The sequence below is a fragment of the Pteropus alecto genome, unplaced genomic scaffold (assembly GCF_000325575.1).
Source record: "Pteropus alecto unplaced genomic scaffold, ASM32557v1 scaffold20, whole genome shotgun sequence".
NCBI lineage: Eukaryota > Metazoa > Chordata > Mammalia > Chiroptera > Pteropodidae > Pteropus > Pteropus alecto.
Window position 1 is genome coordinate 49,355,221 of NW_006436298.1, and position 17,267 is coordinate 49,372,487.

At 38.2% G+C, this 17,267-nt stretch overlaps 1 protein-coding gene across 1 annotated transcript in view; it reads left to right on the top strand.

Annotated features, from left to right (window-relative positions):
* The window catches only part of LOC102882400 (isochorismatase domain-containing protein 1), a 17,196-nt gene extending 470 nt beyond the window's left edge, over window positions 1-16,726 (top strand). The window contains exons 2-6 of the mRNA XM_015590353.2: window positions 1-244; window positions 8,668-8,787; window positions 8,894-9,097; window positions 10,644-10,760; window positions 15,544-16,726. Of these exons, the coding sequence (XP_015445839.1) occupies window positions 1-244; window positions 8,668-8,787; window positions 8,894-9,097; window positions 10,644-10,760; window positions 15,544-15,690 (832 nt within the window). The 3' untranslated portion in view covers window positions 15,691-16,726. The remainder of the gene's footprint in view (window positions 245-8,667; window positions 8,788-8,893; window positions 9,098-10,643; window positions 10,761-15,543) is intronic.
* Window positions 16,727-17,267: the final 541 nt, after the last annotated feature.

Genomic DNA, 17,267 nt, shown 5'->3' on the forward strand with positions numbered 1-17,267 from the left:
GTCGGGCACGGTCCCCGTGCTGTTCTGCTTCTCGGTCTTCGCGCGGCCCTCGTCCGTGCCGCACGGCGCGGGCTACGAGCTGCTCATCCAGAAGTTCCTCAGCCTGTACGGCGACCAGCTCGACATGCACCGCAAATTCGTGGTGCAGCTCTTCGCGGAGGAGTGGGGCCAGTACGTGGACCTGCCCAAGGGCTTCGCGGTGAGCGAGCGCTGCAAGGTGCGCCTCGTGCCGCTGCAGATCCAGGTGGGTGCTGTGGGAGGGCCGCGCGCCCTGCCGCTCGCTGCTCCGGGCCTCCGCGCGTCCCTGTCCCCGCCGCGCTCCTCAGGTGCCCCGCGCTTCTCCGGCTCGGAAGGGCCGCGCCGCTATCGCAAGCCTTGGAGGTGGCCCAGAGAATGGGCCAGTCCAAAGGCGACGGTCACCAGCTGTCCGCGGTCGAGGCGGGGGCGTGGGCTTCCCAGCTGGTGGCGGCGCGCGCAAACGCCCCCACGTGTGTGGTCCTCCTCAGCTGCTCGCGTCTGCTTTGTGTACTAGGAGCGAGTCCCAGCCCCCTCCGTAACCAACGGGCTGTGCGGTAGTGGCTGTTTTTTTATTTGGGGATGATGCAGAATGAGGGGAAAGAGATTGTGGGGAGTAGTGGTCTTAGGGTTTGTTTCCCGGAGTTGCGGCCACCACTTGCGGAGGCACAAACTTCAGAAATCAGACCCTTTCCTTCTCTTCTCCCCGGGCTTTCAGTTCCTTGACCTTAAGCCTTCTCTAACCTTAAGTGAAATAACCGTTTGCTGAGCCTCTTCCTAGTACCCGTCAACTGAATCTGTTGATTCCACATGCGCCTCCTTCGTTGAAGTCTCTTGACTCCAGGACTGCAATACCCTTCTTAAATATCAACTGTAGCTAGACAATGATTTCCTGCTCATGCTGAGAAAGTTCCTATACCTGAGGATTATTTTATAGCTTTTTAATGTTTTTTTTTTTTTTCTTTTTAAGCCATGCTCTAATACTACGGCAGATAGGTCTCCTGTCCACTTTGTATTCTCAGAAGATTCACTGGAGGATTTTTTTTTTTTTTTTAAAGAAGGAACATAAAGATATATTTTAGTTAGGTACGACACCATCAACAATTTTTCTTTAGTTGAGGAACTGATAAGCCATTTCTTCGGAAGGCCAAACTGAAATGTGGGATTCAGAGTTAGAGGCATTTTAATATTCAAGTACTGTTTTCTGAAGACTATTCTCTAGAGTTTTTTTTGTTTTGGTTTGGTTTGGTTTGTTTTTTTCGCAGCTATAGTTGGCCTTGGAATTGGCTTTGTTTCCTATCACCACAGCACCCCTGCCAGAAGCTTCCAAAGCTGATACTTTAACCTGGATAAAGTTCCTGTGTTCAGGGAACAAAGGCTTTGAAAATCCACTGCCACCCTAGGAGAGCCTAGAGGGAGGCAGATGGTCTCTGATAGCCTAGAATTTTTTCTGTTGTCCATATAGAGAATTTGTTCAGTTGTAGTTCAGAGGTGTTTACGACTCCCCATTTTTATGTCTTCAAGAATTTTCATGACAGTTAGAAAAATAGTCACGGGGATATAAAGTACAGCATACGGGACATAGTAATATTGTAATAACTATATATGGTGCCAGATGGGTGCTAGACTTATTGGGGTGATCACTTTTTAAGATGTGCATAAATGTCTAATCACTGTGTTGTACACTTGAAACTAATATTATATGTCAACTAATTGAAAATTTTTTTTAAATAAATAAATTTCTAAAAGTTTTCATGGCTGACACCTCTTTGCAGCCTTTGTCACTCTGTTTAGATTATTGCTGCCAAAATAACTAAGAATTTGGATGCACCTTTGGCAAATCCATTAATAAAGGCAAGAATCCAAATATTAACTGAGGCAGTCTAGGGCCGTCCTGAGGATGCCGTCCTTTGTGATGATTTCCTGTAGTGGTTGGGAGCGAGGGTGGGCTGTTACCTAATAAGATGTTATGCCAAATTTGCACCAGCCCCCCCACACACACGTATCTGTAAAGTTTAATTATTTAACCCCCCAAGATAGGATTTTTTTATTTTAAAAAATTCAAGGCCTGGGTCTGACAACTCTTTTAAATTAAACATTCTTCAATTTAATAATGTATACGTGTATACTTGAAATGTCCTATCTGTTCTCTTAAAAGGCATTCTATAATTCAGGTCACTTGTGGCTTTTGAAATACTTTGTTTGGTATAAGAGATAACAGTTAATTTTTTATGCTGATGTTTAAACTAATTATAGTAATATCACTACTCTGTTCCATCCTTTTAAAAATGTCATTTTTTTAGTCCAAGAATATATTTTTAAATATTTTTAAATGTTTCTTTTGTATATCATTTTAATAATGATAATATTTTGATTTCTTCAGCCAGATGCCTCCCTAGCTTAAAAATAGATAATGTGGAGGGACACACACACACACACACACACACACACACACACACACTCACACACACTCACACACACTCCCACACACTCCCACATATATCCATATACCTATTCTGATACCTATTTATAGCTTTATGAAAAGATATACATATGTGTGTGTATGTGTATACTCTCAGAAAGGAAAGATAATTCTTTTCATGATCATTTTACTATATATTTTTGGAACCCAGCTGTGTAATTCTAGAGATGTGGACATTTTATGGTTGGACAAGACTATAGAATTCATTTTACAAACATTTGTGTTGCAACTGTAAGTGCTTGGCACAGTGAATGCAAACATGAATAAAACCCAATTCTTGTTCCTTACCTAATAATCCAACTCTTTCATTTTGCAGAAAAGCAGAACATACAGGGAATTGCCCAAGGTTCCATGGTAATATTGGAGATAGGAAAATATGTAAAGGTCCTCACTTTTAGCTGACCATACTATTCATATTCTCTATGCTTAATGAAAATATCAAGCAGAATGGAAACAGGCCACAAACTTGAGCTTGTAATATCATTTGCTTTGTTTTGCTGTTCATCGTTCTTTGGTGTAGATGCCTATCACATAGGAAGACTCGGGTGGCTCGTTAGTGAGGCTGTGCTATTGGGATGGCAGGCCCCTTCTCCCAGAGGCAGGGACAAAAAGCACAAGTTTGGCTACATATAGTCCACTGCTTAAATAACATGATTTGTTTTTCCAAATGTAGGCTTTAGAGCCTTTGTGGTCCTGTATCATATACTATATTGTAGAATGTATTTTTCATTTACATAGGGATCTGAGTTTGCTTTCATGCTTGTTCTTATTGCCATTGCTAGTGATGTTATGAAACACAATGGTTGCTTGTGCCACACTGTCTGCACCCGTGTGTGGTTAGTGGCTATATGGGGACTGATTTTTAAGACCTCCTTAGCCAGCACTAGGCTATAGTAACTTTTTAGTGTCTTTTATGAAACATTCTGTCAAGTAACCAAGTGTCTGCGGCAGCTCAGGTTGCTTAAGGCAGGTCCTGTTTCAAGTGTGGTTTATGTGTCTTTACTTTGTCAGAATGAAGTCTGAGGAATTTTGAGACATAGGAAGAGACGTAAATGAGAGGATTATGCAGTGGAAATTTAGGGCATTTTTATGACTTACAAGTGTTAATTTTTCAAAAGATATTTCCCAAGTTTTAACTATTAAAAGTATTCATCTCTGGAATCTCTTGTAAATTTGTTATCATACCAGCACCAGTGTGTTTTCTAGCCTGTCACCAGGGAAGGCAGAGCCCAAATAGAAGAGAGGAAGAAATGGACATTGTGAAAGGTTGCTAGTGAGAGGATTTTGCTTTTGTATGTAGGAGGGAAGGCTCTGACAGCTTTATGTGGGGGAAGGTAAGGGCTTCCCTGGAAAGGTTATTTTGACCTTTTCCAGTGATGATTAATTGGGAAGGGATTCAGCCCCAGCTTTCACTTTCTTGGAAGTTTATTACTACTGTTATTATTTTAAATGGGCATGGATATTTTATATTAGAAGAGACCCCAGAGTTTATGATTGGAATGGAGAGAAGGCAGGGTTTGGAAAGAAGAGGGAAAGGAATATGTTCCCCCTTGGGCTTGCTAGTTTGAAAGGGGTAATTTTTGATTATGGAGCCTTCACCATGAGAGCGTGTAGGAAGAACAGGTAGAAATAAATGTTCTTTTTCAGCCTAAATTAAAAACCCAAAACCTCTTTTGCCAGGAACAGATCATGTAATGGTAAGTCTTTTGGTGACATTTGGAAATCTACTTTATGACTCACTTTAATTCTGCAGACTTAAGTTAGGCAGTAGAGTGAGTGAGTGTGTGTGTGTGTGTGTGTGTGTGTGTGTGTGTGTTTAATTAAAGGATCTTAGTAATAAATGATATTTTTAACCTCATTACAGAAAAAGTTTTTTTAACACGTGTGGATCTTCAAGGTGTAGTGTATGTTTCCTGTATGAGGAATATCACAATACATTTATTCATTGATTACATGAAGCTCATTGAATCTTGGAATAGCCCTGTGAGGTAGATACTATTTTTCTTGCTTTCTTACAGATTAAAAAACTGCTATTTGGAGATGGTAATGGATTTGCCTGATTTCATATCATTGGAATTAGGGAAATTGAAATTCGAACTCAGATTCTAACATTCACAGGCCACGCTGTGTAGGGAGCCTTGTAACCCAGGGGAGTCATTTCACACAGATCTCTATTTTAAGTGAGTCAGTATTGGAGCGAGGTCTTAACTATAGCTTTGGTAATCAAATTTCCTTGTAAACCCTTCTGAGTGAAATAATTACCCCGTGTCCTCTTCTGGACTCTCTCCCAAGCAGATCACACCTATTTTGTGACTGTAATAGACTACCAGAATTTTGAAAAATCACATTTACAGTTCCAAACTTTATTTCTAAAGATAAACACTGTACTCACTAAGTAGTTCACTAGGGGCCTGCTGTCACAAAGGACCACAAATTTAGTGGTTTATACAACAGAAATTTATTTTCTTGGAGTTCTGTAGGCTAGAGATCAGGGTTGGTTCCTTTGGAAGGCTGTTAGGGAGAATCTGGCCATGTCTCCCTCCTGGCTTTTGGTGATTTGCTGGCAATCTCTGGCATTGCTTGGCTTATAGATACATCATACTGATCTCTGTCTTCATGTTCACAAGTCCTCTCTGTCCAAATTCCCTCCTTCTGTAAGGATGCCAGTCATGTTGGACTAGGCACCCACCCTACCCCAGTATAACCTCATCTTAACTAATTATACTTTCAGTGATTCTGTTTCCAAATAAAGTCACTTTCTGAGGTACTGGGGGTTAAGGATTCAACATAGGAAATTTGGGAGACACAATTCAACATATAACATTCATCACATATTACTCTTATGGCGAGAACAGAACAGGTGCCAGTGTATCACTAAGCAAGGCCAGCCACCTTGTATGTTCTGTCCTGAGTAACCAGTGGGACTGAGCAAGAGAGGGGCTGATTCCTTGCAGGTGTACCAGCCATTGTTAGAAAGTGGCCAGAGCATCTGTGGTAGCGAAGGAGGGTAAATACTGTCATGATATTGGTAATAATGGAACTTGGGGATGAAAGTCTTTTGAATATGAAATCTAAGGTCGAATCCTAGCTATGACAATTCTTAAAATGGACAAAAATTTTGTACTAGAAATTGATCCCTTAAACTTTTGCTTGAGGAAGCCAATAACTGTGATCAACTTTTCATATTTAAAGATATATATTGAAATGTATTATGTATGTATATTTGTAGGGATATGTATAGATACATAGCTATATGAAGGCGTGTATGTATACACATATAGTTTTCAATGTGACTTATTTGTGCTTCTTGAATACGCATTGATCTGTAATTACTACACTTGTAATGGCACTTGGTCAAGTCCACTTTTAATATGCCATCTTGCAGTTGCAACATGTAAATGTTTGACTGTGAGTAGCATTTTTAGTTATCCGTAAGGTTTCGTTTTAAGAAAAATTCATGAATGAAAGTAAGAATTATAGAGTCAGTGTGTTATTTAACAGCAGCTTTTGGAATTCATTTAGATTTGGAGTGAGGTGGCAGTGTTGCTTAGACATAAAGTTAGAGTTTTTCAGAGTGGTTTTTTTTGGGGGGGGGAGGTGGTTTTTTTGTTTTGTTTTGTTTTTTGTAGCCTCAGAGCCTTTTTTGGCTTGTAAGTATGGAGGTTATTCATAAACTAGCATCTTTTTCCCCAAACTACCACAGCATAGGGAGACCATTTTTTTTAATAAACTTTTTTATTTTAGAATAGTGTTTACAGCAAAAATAGCGCAAAAAGTTTCTCTCTACCTGTATCTAGCTTCCCCTCTAATTAACATCTTACATTACTGTGACATATTTGTTAGAACTACAGAACAAAGATTAGTACATTACTGTTAACTGAGCTCCACACTTCATTCAAATTTTAACAAGCTTTTCCCTAATTATCTTTTTCTGTTCCAGGATCTAATCCAGAGTACTAATTACATTCAGTCCTTAGGCTCCTCTGGGCTATGACAGTTTCTCGGACTTTCATTGTTTTTGATGATCATGACAGTTTTGAGAAGTACTGGTCAGATACTTTGGTAGGATGTACCTCCATTTTGGTTTATCTGATTTTTTTCTTATGTGTAGACTGGAGTTCTGGGATTTTGAGAGGAAGATCATGAAGGTCATTCTCATTACATTATACTAAGGCTGCATATTATCAGCATGACATCGCTGATTACCTTAATCTGGCTGAGGCAGTGTTTGCCATGTTTTTCCACTGTAAAGTTACTCTCCTCCCTCTGTACTCTGAGGAAGCAAATTACAAAGTGCAGGCCACTTCAAGGGAATGTTGGGAGTTAAACTCCAACTCCTTGAGAGGAGAATATCTAGGCATTTTCGATCCACTAAATTATAACCAGTCATCTCTGTATAAAAACGTGCCTTTCTACCCTATCTCTGGTTTCTTTCTTTGTTTACTAAAAGTTTATAGATGATGAGTTCCTAGACTAGAAAGGTTTTGCAGGGTGGTAGCCAATACGACATGTATCTGATGTGGTCCCCTGCCGAGAAAAGGACACCTCACTGCTGAGATGAGGTACAGAGCAACACCAGGTAACAGGAGGTCCAGCAGTCCACAACTCTGAATGTTTAGGATTTCTGGGTAGGTAAGGTTTTATTCCTTCAAATATCCAAAATATTTTGGATATTTTAACCATTTTATATTGTAGTTCTGAAATGTTATATAATTTAACATTTTCTTCATGAGTGTGCTTAAAATGGTGTTGTCTTAATTTATAAGTTACGTACAACTTGTTACTCCCTCACTAGAGGTCTAGATTGTAGAACGAGGCGAGTTTTGATCTGCTTTTATTGTACTTTGAATCTTGTCAGCTGTCATTTCTCGCTGCTATCAGTTTGTCTGTCTCCAGCAGTTTTTTTTCTCACTTGCTGTTTATAACTTTTTGTGAATTTAGAATCCAGATAACCAAACTCGTCAGGAAGTATACAGAGTTAGTCAGTATGTCTAAGATAAGATGGGAGAGCTGGAGATCTAAGCAAATATAAGCTGTAAGTATGTGTTAATGCATGGCCTTCCAGCACACTGATGCAACTGCCCAGGAGTTTTATTTTGCATGCTTGCTGGTTTTCAGGTGTTGAGAGGGTAGAAGGAAAAGCACCATGGACTTTTTAAGATTCCAGTGAGATTAAATTCTTATATTCAACAGTGATTTTCACTCTTTGGTAGATCCATAAGGGGCCCAAGTTGTTAAGAGTAGATCAACAACAACAAATAACATAATGCTTGGTAATCAGATACCCAGTTTTCATCTTAATTCATTGACTTTCTTGGTTGTGATAAGCATGTTTAAAAATGCAAATGTCAAATTTATGTCTGTTCGTTTAACAGTGGTGATGTGCTTGGCATCATTTCGTTGCATTTTTGTGAACTCTACGAAGTTAGTCTTAAGAATAGCATCTTAATGTTTCTGTCTTAGCGATAGCAGTAATTCTAGATTTGTTTCCATTTGCCTTTTTAGTTTTATGTTCCATGGTCTCACTACAGGTTATTTTAATTTTTACTCTATACATGTAAGCAATGCCACCATCATATTTAAGTTTTTTACTGTTGTAACATTTTTTCTGATTATAAAAGTAATACATATTTTTTTAAATAGCATTTGGAAAATGTTTTTAAATAGCATGTGAAAAAATATAGGAAAAGTATAAAGAAAAAAATGTTACCAACACCCTTAACTATATAACCATTTGTTATTATTTTCATATATTAGCTTCTACTTTTTATTCATATTTTTACATTATTGAAGTACTGTTAAACTGCTCCATTTTTAAAATTAACATTAGATTATGAGCATTTCTTTTTCGATGGCATGGATTCTTTGAAAACATATACATATAGTGGCTAAAAATGTTTTGTCATGTTAATGTATTAAAATTTGTAAAATCATATCTATATTGTTGGTCCTGTGTTTATTGCTAATTTTCACTATTAAAAGCAGTTTAATGACCATCTTCTTGGATAACTTTTTTCTGTAATTCAGATCATTTCTTTTGGAGAATAGTTGTAGAAATTGACTTACAAAGTAAAACGGTAGGAACATTTTTCTTCTTTTAGTGACCTCCACTGAAAATAAATGTCATTGTATAATGAATGCTAAATCATTCTTTTTTCTTTTTTCCTCAGCTCACTACCTTGGGAAATCTTACACCTTTAAGCACTGTGTTTTTCTGCTGTGATATGCAGGAAAGGTTCAGACCAGCCATCAAGTATTTTGGGGATATTATTAGCGTGGGACAGAGATTGGTATGCTTGTTAATTTTTTCTAATTTACTGAAGCATGATAGACATTTATGTGTACACACATATGTGTATTGTTAATGGTCTTTGTGGTTTTTATTTTGTTTTTCAGTTACAAGGGGCCCGGATTTTAGGAATTCCGGTTATTGTAACAGAACAGTACCCTAAAGGTCTCGGAAGCACTGTTCAAGAAATTGATTTAACAGGTGTAAAACTGGTACTTCCGAAGACCAAATTTTCAATGGTGTTACCGGAAGTAGAAGCAGCATTAGCAGAGATTCCTGGAGTCAGGAGCGTTGTGTTATTTGGAGTAGAAGTAAGTACCTTTTGTTAGGTTTTAGGCATAATATCATTTGTAGAAAACTTGATTCCAGAGTGCATTTTTGTATATAGGGTACCGTGTAGGTGGTAATCGTGATGAAAAATAGCCACCATTTATTAAGCGTTGACTGTTTACATTGCACTAATTGAAACACTTTGTATATACTAATTCACGAAACTCATAGCAACCCTCTGAGCTGTTTTCTTGGTCTTCCCGTATTATAAATGAGGAACCTAAAACAGAAGCTGTATAATTTACCCAAGGTCATACAGATAGTTGAGGGATGGAGCTAGTTTTAAATCTAGGTTGGTGAATTCTTGGCCCTGTACTTTTAACCACTACTTCTGGAACACATTTTCACCAAAGGCATTATTTTTATTTATGTGTTGTAGGATTTCACCTTGGTCATATTTTTGCTCTAGAAAAACCTTAGAAGTCATGTAGTTGTTCTTCACATTTGAATCATATACATATCTTTTTAAAGGAAAAAAATGCTCATGGATTCCTAATACTGATTTAAATGATTTTTTGTTTGAATTGTTTTTTTGGACATGTACAAACAGAATATAAGTATTTGTTTATGGCTTGTAAACAACTATTGAACTGAAATTTAAAAATTATGAAATAAAATAAAAACAATGAAATCCAAATAATAATATTAATTTATATACTTACAATGTTTCAATAGTAGGTTTTATAGTAGTAGGCTTTAATAGTAGAAAGATACAGTCTCAGGTTTAGATGTATGTTAAATATCTGTATTTTGACTTCAGTGACAGTTTAGAGGAAGCCTGTATGTATAAACATGTCATGCCAAATGCTGACTTCTGTACTTCTTTTTTGCTTGTTTACTATTATTGGACCTCATGCCTAAAGAAAATCATCTTTGAGCAGTCTTCCAGTGCTAATTTTAATGAGGTGTCAGTTGATAATTCTCCAAAGCCCTCTTGTCATGTAAAGATAATGTTGGCATCATGGCATAGAAGTCTTTGCCATGGTCGTATAATCCAGTTGTTGTTGAAGCGTGTTTTTACTTTTTTTTTCAGCTAATGATTTGTTACCAGTTAACACTTATAAAGATGGAACCTGTATAATACATTTGCTGGTGATGTATACTGGGTATTATAACAACTCAGTTTTCTCACTACGTTCTCAACCTGCAGTACTGCAGACTCATTCAGAAATAACCCCCACTGCGAGTGACGTCAAAACTGAGTGGTAGTAGTCAGCTGTATAAAGGTCATCCAGGTGACAAAGAGGAAAATCTTTTAGAAAGTTCTCACAGAGCTCTAGGAGTATGGTCAAGGTTCCCAGTGTACGGAATGTTGATGTAACCCAATTCCTCACTTTACAAAGAGGAAACCAAAGCCAGAGATGCTTTTTATGCCCAAGATCACATAGTGAATTAGAGGCAAAACTGCATGTAGGACAAGGTCATTAGACCTATAGTGCTCTTTCTGCTTTATCATGTGGTTCCACATTTGTAAAATTCTTTTAGTTTACTGCGTTATTACATGTGATTTTTTTACTTTCCTACTAGACTCATGTTTGCATCCAACAAACAGCTCTGGAACTGGTTGGCCGAGGTATTGAGGTTCATATTGTTGCTGATGCCACCTCATCAAGAAGCATGATGGACAGGATGTTTGCTCTTGAGGTAATTGTCCTGCTTTAAAATAAATCATTTATCAGATTTTCCAAATAAATTTGAAGAGCATCAAATATTTTACAGCAATGAAAGATTTACTTCTTAAATTTGAGCTTGGGCAAACAGTATCAGATTCACTGATTTCCAGAGTCTGGGCTTGTTTTGGCTGACCTTTGAGGCCTCACCACCATTCCTGTTTTATATCTTCTGTCTCCTTCGATCTAGATTACTAGTAATGCCAAAAGCTCCTTATATATTACGTCATAAGTTTTCTGTAGTTTTATGCATGAACTAAGAGATATTCCAGTAAGCTTAATCTGAACCATTTAGAGATTTGCATATTAAAACAGTTCACTTAGGTTTAACTCAGCCAAGATCTCACCAGACCTAGAGTGTAGTAGGCCTGGTTCAACCTCATTAGGTTTCCCCAGACCTGAATTTCTGAGAATAGGAGGTGTGTCACAGACTGTAGACACCATTCTCATACAGTGTTTCATGGCTCTCTGCACTGGAGTGCCCAGATGTACCATAGAGTCAGGGAGTCAGTGATTTTTTGTCAATGTTGCATAGCAGTGGCCTGACTTAAGCAAGTCCTATTTCAAGACTCAAAAAGCAAACTACCACATAATCCTTTGAAACGTTCACTCCATATCGGGATTTGTTCTCTCTGTGTCTCTCCCCTCCCCCCTTAATGTTTAATTCTAATTCTGTAATAATTTTAGAGTGATATACATGTGGATTGAGTTGGCGAGTTCTTTAACTGGTTATTTTTATTGAGAATCGGAAATACCGAATTTTTTTTTTTAGACCCTCCGGTGTGTTCCATGCACCAACTGGCCTATGAACCACTTTCTCTGTAGGATTTCTAAGACATCTTTTTAGCCTAAAGTGTTCCCTAGGATGGTGAAGTGGGGCAAATGAGAAAGAGAAGGGAAAGAAGAGTAAAGCCAGCGGGGAGGGCTGATGCAGAAGCAGGTGGGTAGATGGCAGCAGCAGTTGGTTTAAGGCCCCAACTGGCCATCCCTTCTTTATTTTATTCCTGAAGCAGTGAGTCCTTGTTTGGGATTACAGGTAGAAATAGCTTTATTCATTCCGTTTAACTATTTTTAAGCCCATTTGGCCTCTTGGGTTCTCTGGTAGTTAGGTACCAAGTATTGCTTTTTCCCATCTCAGCAAAGATCTTTAAGCTGTTTTTACAGCCATGAGTTAATCAACATCTACTTTTCAAATTGCCTTAGTAATCTGAGCTTAAACACTTCCACTATCAGATCCTTATCAACTCAGCAAGCAGTTCTTTTCCTCTGTGGATAATTTATCTTTCTGGTAATGCTGAAATCCTAAACTTGGAGTGTTTTTAAGGAAGTGAAAACTAAAAACATACAAAAAAAAACAAAAATCCTCTTTGCTTGTAAAGACATTTCAAGGACTTTTGTTCTACAGTCATACATTTTTTAGACATGTCTTTATTATGGCATTTATCACAGAAGATTTTGATTGTTGGTAATTCTGTCTTCTCATAAGAATCAGAATAAAAACATAGCTGTTTACTATCGGAACCTTGTTCTTTGAGAGGTAGTCTGTAATTTCAGTGAATCAGAGTCTAAACAGTGGAGGAATAATATGGATTTGAATGCCGGTTCTGGCATTTTGTAAATCTGTGCCCTTGGACAAGTTATCTAATATCTGTGCCTCAGATTACTTATTGGTGAAATAGAAATAATAATAGCCACTACGTGGGAGGATTTTTGTGAGGACTGAATGAGGTAATGTATTGATAGCACTTAGTACAGTGCCCAAGATGGTAAGCATTCAAGTGTTAGCTCTTGCTTTTATTTTTACTGTTGTTATTTGTTGTTGTCTTCATGAGGTTAGTTTTATGAGAAATGTGTAAACATACATTAGCTTCCAAGACCCAGAAGGGACTAGTCCTGCGAAGGGCTAAGGAAGAAAGAATGTGGTCTGAGGTAGGTGGCTCTTGGGAAGGGCCTGGAGCAAACAGCACTGCCTTGGGTTAAAGTGTTGAGGGTGAAATCGGGTCAGGTGGTGATGGAGAAGATAGGCCACATTTCTGATTTTTTTCCTTAGTCTGGATTTGATGTAGAGGTTATTTTAGTTTGCCCCTGTTTATTGAGAGAAATATTAAGTTTTTTTTTTTTTTTTAAATTTTACGACTATGAAAGTTAAACGACAACCTCGCCAGTTCCCCTTCTGTGTTCCTTTAGAACACAACTACTGAAGATAATTACTGAGACCATCCATATTGCCTTTTAGGATTATTGTAATAATAAGGTTTATAGTTACCATTACTGAGACTTTTCTGCCAGGATCTGTGGTGTGTGTTTTATTCAACAAAAATTTTTGAGCATCTGCCGTCTGTCAGGCATTGTTGCTTTCAACGAACAATTGTAGAGTAAATGCAGGATAAAATAGAACAAACTTGATATCCTTGTACTTCTAGGGAGTTGTTAGTGTTTAGGAATTGAATGGGTTTGTCTTTTTTTTCCTCCTGCGCTCTCTGAGGTTGTCATGGCTTTGTGCTCTTGCATTTTTCTGTTTGTGGGTCAAAGTAATCTTTCCTTTGGCCTACTTGGGCTGGTGTTGCAAGTGCAAGGGAAGAATTTTGGAAACCTGTTAGTCATGTACTGTGTTAAACAGCCGGAGTTTTAATTGCCCCTTTTAAAGTCAGGAAGGAAAGTGAGCATGGGACCAGGATTGTCGGCATCCTCCTAGCTCAGGGTGATGGGGAGGAACCAGCCAGTGTCTGGAAAAGCTGCTGTTCTCACCGTGCTCAGGCACCCGTTTGAGTTGGGGCTGAGCAGGCACCGTGGGAAGATTTGTGAGCCTGATCTAAAAACTTTGCTTTTGGTGAGCCACGCCTTCCCATAACACAGGTTCTTGGCTTGATTATTTTTTATTTCTAGTCAGTATTGGCCATTTCTCATCTTGAAGCTAAGTAATACTGTGTCGGTCTCAGCTTACTAAAATGTATTTCCGTGCCTGAAGTGTCCCAGCCTACCCCACCACCGTGACCTGACTCTCAGTGTCACTGAGGACTTGGCCTAGAGTGGACCATGCTTGGGTCAGCAGAGCTCTAGGGAAAGCTGGCTTCTTTCTGGGTCATCAGATTTCTTCTTCAGACCTGGGAACAGCTTTCTGTCTTTCCTTCCTCACTAAGGAACTAGAAAGATTAGTGGCAACTGACTTAGGTTGGCATTTGGAGTATATAAAGCACTTTCACTGACACTGAAAGTATGATTCAGATTCAGGCCAAATATTAGAAGTCTGTTGATTCAACAGTGAGCAGTAAGGAAGGCAGGGCAGGATAGCCAGCCAGGGCGGGTGAGAGCTGGGTTTGAATGACTGGCCGTTCACACATCGGAGCTGCACCTGGTCTTAAAATTATTCCCTGCTCTCTGTGTGAAGCAAGTACACAGTCCTTTGAGATTTCTGAGGGTGTTGATATGATAATAGGGAGCTTACTGAAAGGCAAGGAAGAGGAAATTCATTTCCAGAAGTCTTTAAAAAACTGAGAGATGACTCACTCACCTTCTGGTATTTGTCCCAACATGAGGGGCACAAGCAGCCTTGCATTTTTCTTCTTTCCTACGTTTTCCCCTGCTGTTTGTTCATATCTTGAGAGTTCTGGTCAGCTGCTCTGCATACTCTTCTGTACTGGTTGAAGTCAAGGCTTGCTTTCTGATAAGTAGGCTGTGGCTTATACTCCCTTCTGTGTCCTTGGGGATAGAAGGTCTCCTAGTAGGAAGGTCGGGCCTGCGGGTCTACAACCGTCTGAAGGAGGATTTACTTTTATTCCACAGGGATCGCCTGGCTGTTCAGGAGACTCCTTTGTGATGAGAGACTGATCTTGGTCTTTTCCTCTGACTTGTCTGGGAATTTTTCTAACCACTTCATCTTCCATGGTTCTTATAGTGGATGTTTCTTGGGCTAACAGTCAGCCTGTTTGTTGTTGTTGTTGTTGTTGTTTTGCCTAGGGTTTCAGATAACAGATCTAGAGAGTGATTCTCTATTCTAGAATTCCCTTCTCACCTCCTTCCCTTTTCTCTCCCCTTCCTACCCCCTCCCCCTTTTCCTCCACTTTCTCTTCTTTGTCTTCCTCCCTCCTCCACTCTCTCCCTCCGCCCTCTCCTTGAGATTTCTGTCCTTAGTTCTTTATATGATTTCTCCTGGAGCAATTTGGCAAGGACATACTTTCACCTGTCAGTGAAACTTTATACAACTTTAAATTTTATACTCTGGTTTAGTGATTCTAAAAAGTTTGTGATTATGGCAGTGGTGGTGGTTCTGTTTAAGAATGTTCTAGGGGCACATTCCTAAACCCAACATGAGGCTCTTCTACCACCAATCATTTCTTTGTCAGTGAAAGGACACACAATGTCATGTGTCATATGTTTAGACAGAGAAAAAGAAATTAGAATCATTGTTTTACAATCATTAGCCTTGATTTCCCTTCTGTCCCTGGCACATATAAGTCATAATATTGGCTACCTATTTTCTTTTACTTGTTCCTAGTCCATATTACTAATATTGAGAGTAATCATAATGCGTTTATGTTGTGGCTAGTTTGAAAATATACCTCCATCACTGAATTTGTTAGTATAGCTAAGGACCATGGTTTTAATAGGGTAGACTACTGTGTCCCTTTTTGCTGTTTTAATATGGTGTTTTAATATGGTGCTCATTCTCATGCTTTTTGCTGTTTTAATATGGTGCTCATTCTCATGCTTACTTTTTAATTTGTGTTTATCTTTTTTGTTTTTGTTTTGTTTTATAGCGTCTTGCTCGAACTGGGATCATAGTGACTACGAGTGAGGCTGTTCTCTTACAGCTGGTTGCTGACAAAGACCACCCAAAATTCAAGGAAATTCAAAATCTAATTAAAGCGAGTGCTCCAGAGTCAGGTCTGCTTTCTAAAGTATAGGACGTTTGAACGACTGGTATGCTACTCACCATCAGGTGACAGGACTGTAAGCCCAGACACACTCTTGTCTGTACCAGAATTAAAATGTCAAGTCAAAAATTGGCTCTTTTTTTGCGCCTCTTAGTAAAACTTAACCAGTTAGACCATTTGGGTACCAGCATTTAGTTACAAATGTCAAAAGCTTCAGGTGCTGCTTACCTTCTTTGTTTCTTGATGTGCTTTTATTTATTTAAAAAAATTATAATGGAGGTGCCTGTTTTGTGTGTACTGTACACATTGATCATAACTTTCAAAAGTGCACATTCTTGTGAAGTTTTCTTCATTGTGCACTGTAAAGAAAAAGATGTGTTAATAATAGTTTGACTTTTGTATATGTATGTTGTGTTAATGTGGATTCAGTGTTTTTACTTTACATACAGGTTGATTGAAATAGGATTATTATATGAGACTTTAAAAACAGGACTCTGATTCGTATTACCCGTTTTCCTCATAATGCAGTCAGCTTATAGAATGAGTTGCGTTGATCTAACCAGATAAAATTATGTGGAATAATTACATATCTTTCTTGATTATGCTAATTTTCTTAATCACTAATTCTCTGTTAGTGTTCTCTTTTTCAACTGAATCTTTTCCTAGAGACTCATTGGGTCATTGCTTGTTTTAATTTTGTAAACAGATAGGATGATTTGCGATGCCATATTGGAGGACTGTTTTAAAATCTTTGAAGTATCATCACTTTAGCTGAATATCTTTACAACCATCTTTACAACCATGTTGAAAACGTCTTCTAATATGAACAAGATTATACAAAACGATAAAGCCTGGATAAAATGCAGTTTTAAAACATTCATATTTTTGTTTAATATTTTCTCCACCTCCCTTCCAATTATAATGATTTGGTAGTATTAATTTTGTAGTCATTGCTACCTTTCAATAAATTTATTTTCATTAAATACTTATTAGAGAGTTTAAAACTTTTTTAAATATACGAAATATAGAACATTGCTGTCTTTTATATTAAAGTAATTAAAGAAAATGTTTTATGTGAATGAAATTATTTTGTCCCCCACACTTGGCTCTATGAGTACTGTTCCAGATATTCTAATATTTATTTAAAGGTATAAAATTTTTGACATTTATAATCTTTCAGCTCATGAGAATTTTCAAAGAAGGAAAATCCTTTGCTGGCAGGAATAAATGGATTTCACTGAAGGACCATCTTCATGATTTAAGAGCCATAGAAATGTTGCTTTTGTCAGTGGTAACAGACAGCAACCTAGCATTCTTGTTGGTATGTTTAATACTTTTTTTCCAGGAAACTTATGTGTTAGAAAGAAGAATCAAAGATTTCTCCACACTTTAAAGTAGTTTTTAATATATTTAATTTAGTGCTTCTCAAACCTTAATATGAATGCAAATCACCTAGGGATCTGGTTAAAATGCTGACTGTGGTTAAGTAGGTCTGGCTTTTTGTTTCCCACAAACAAAAGGCCAGTTTTCACCAGTGCTGCACAAAGGACTTTGAGTAGCAAGGGTTTAACGAACAACACCTGTTTTCCTTCACTGCCCCAGGCCCT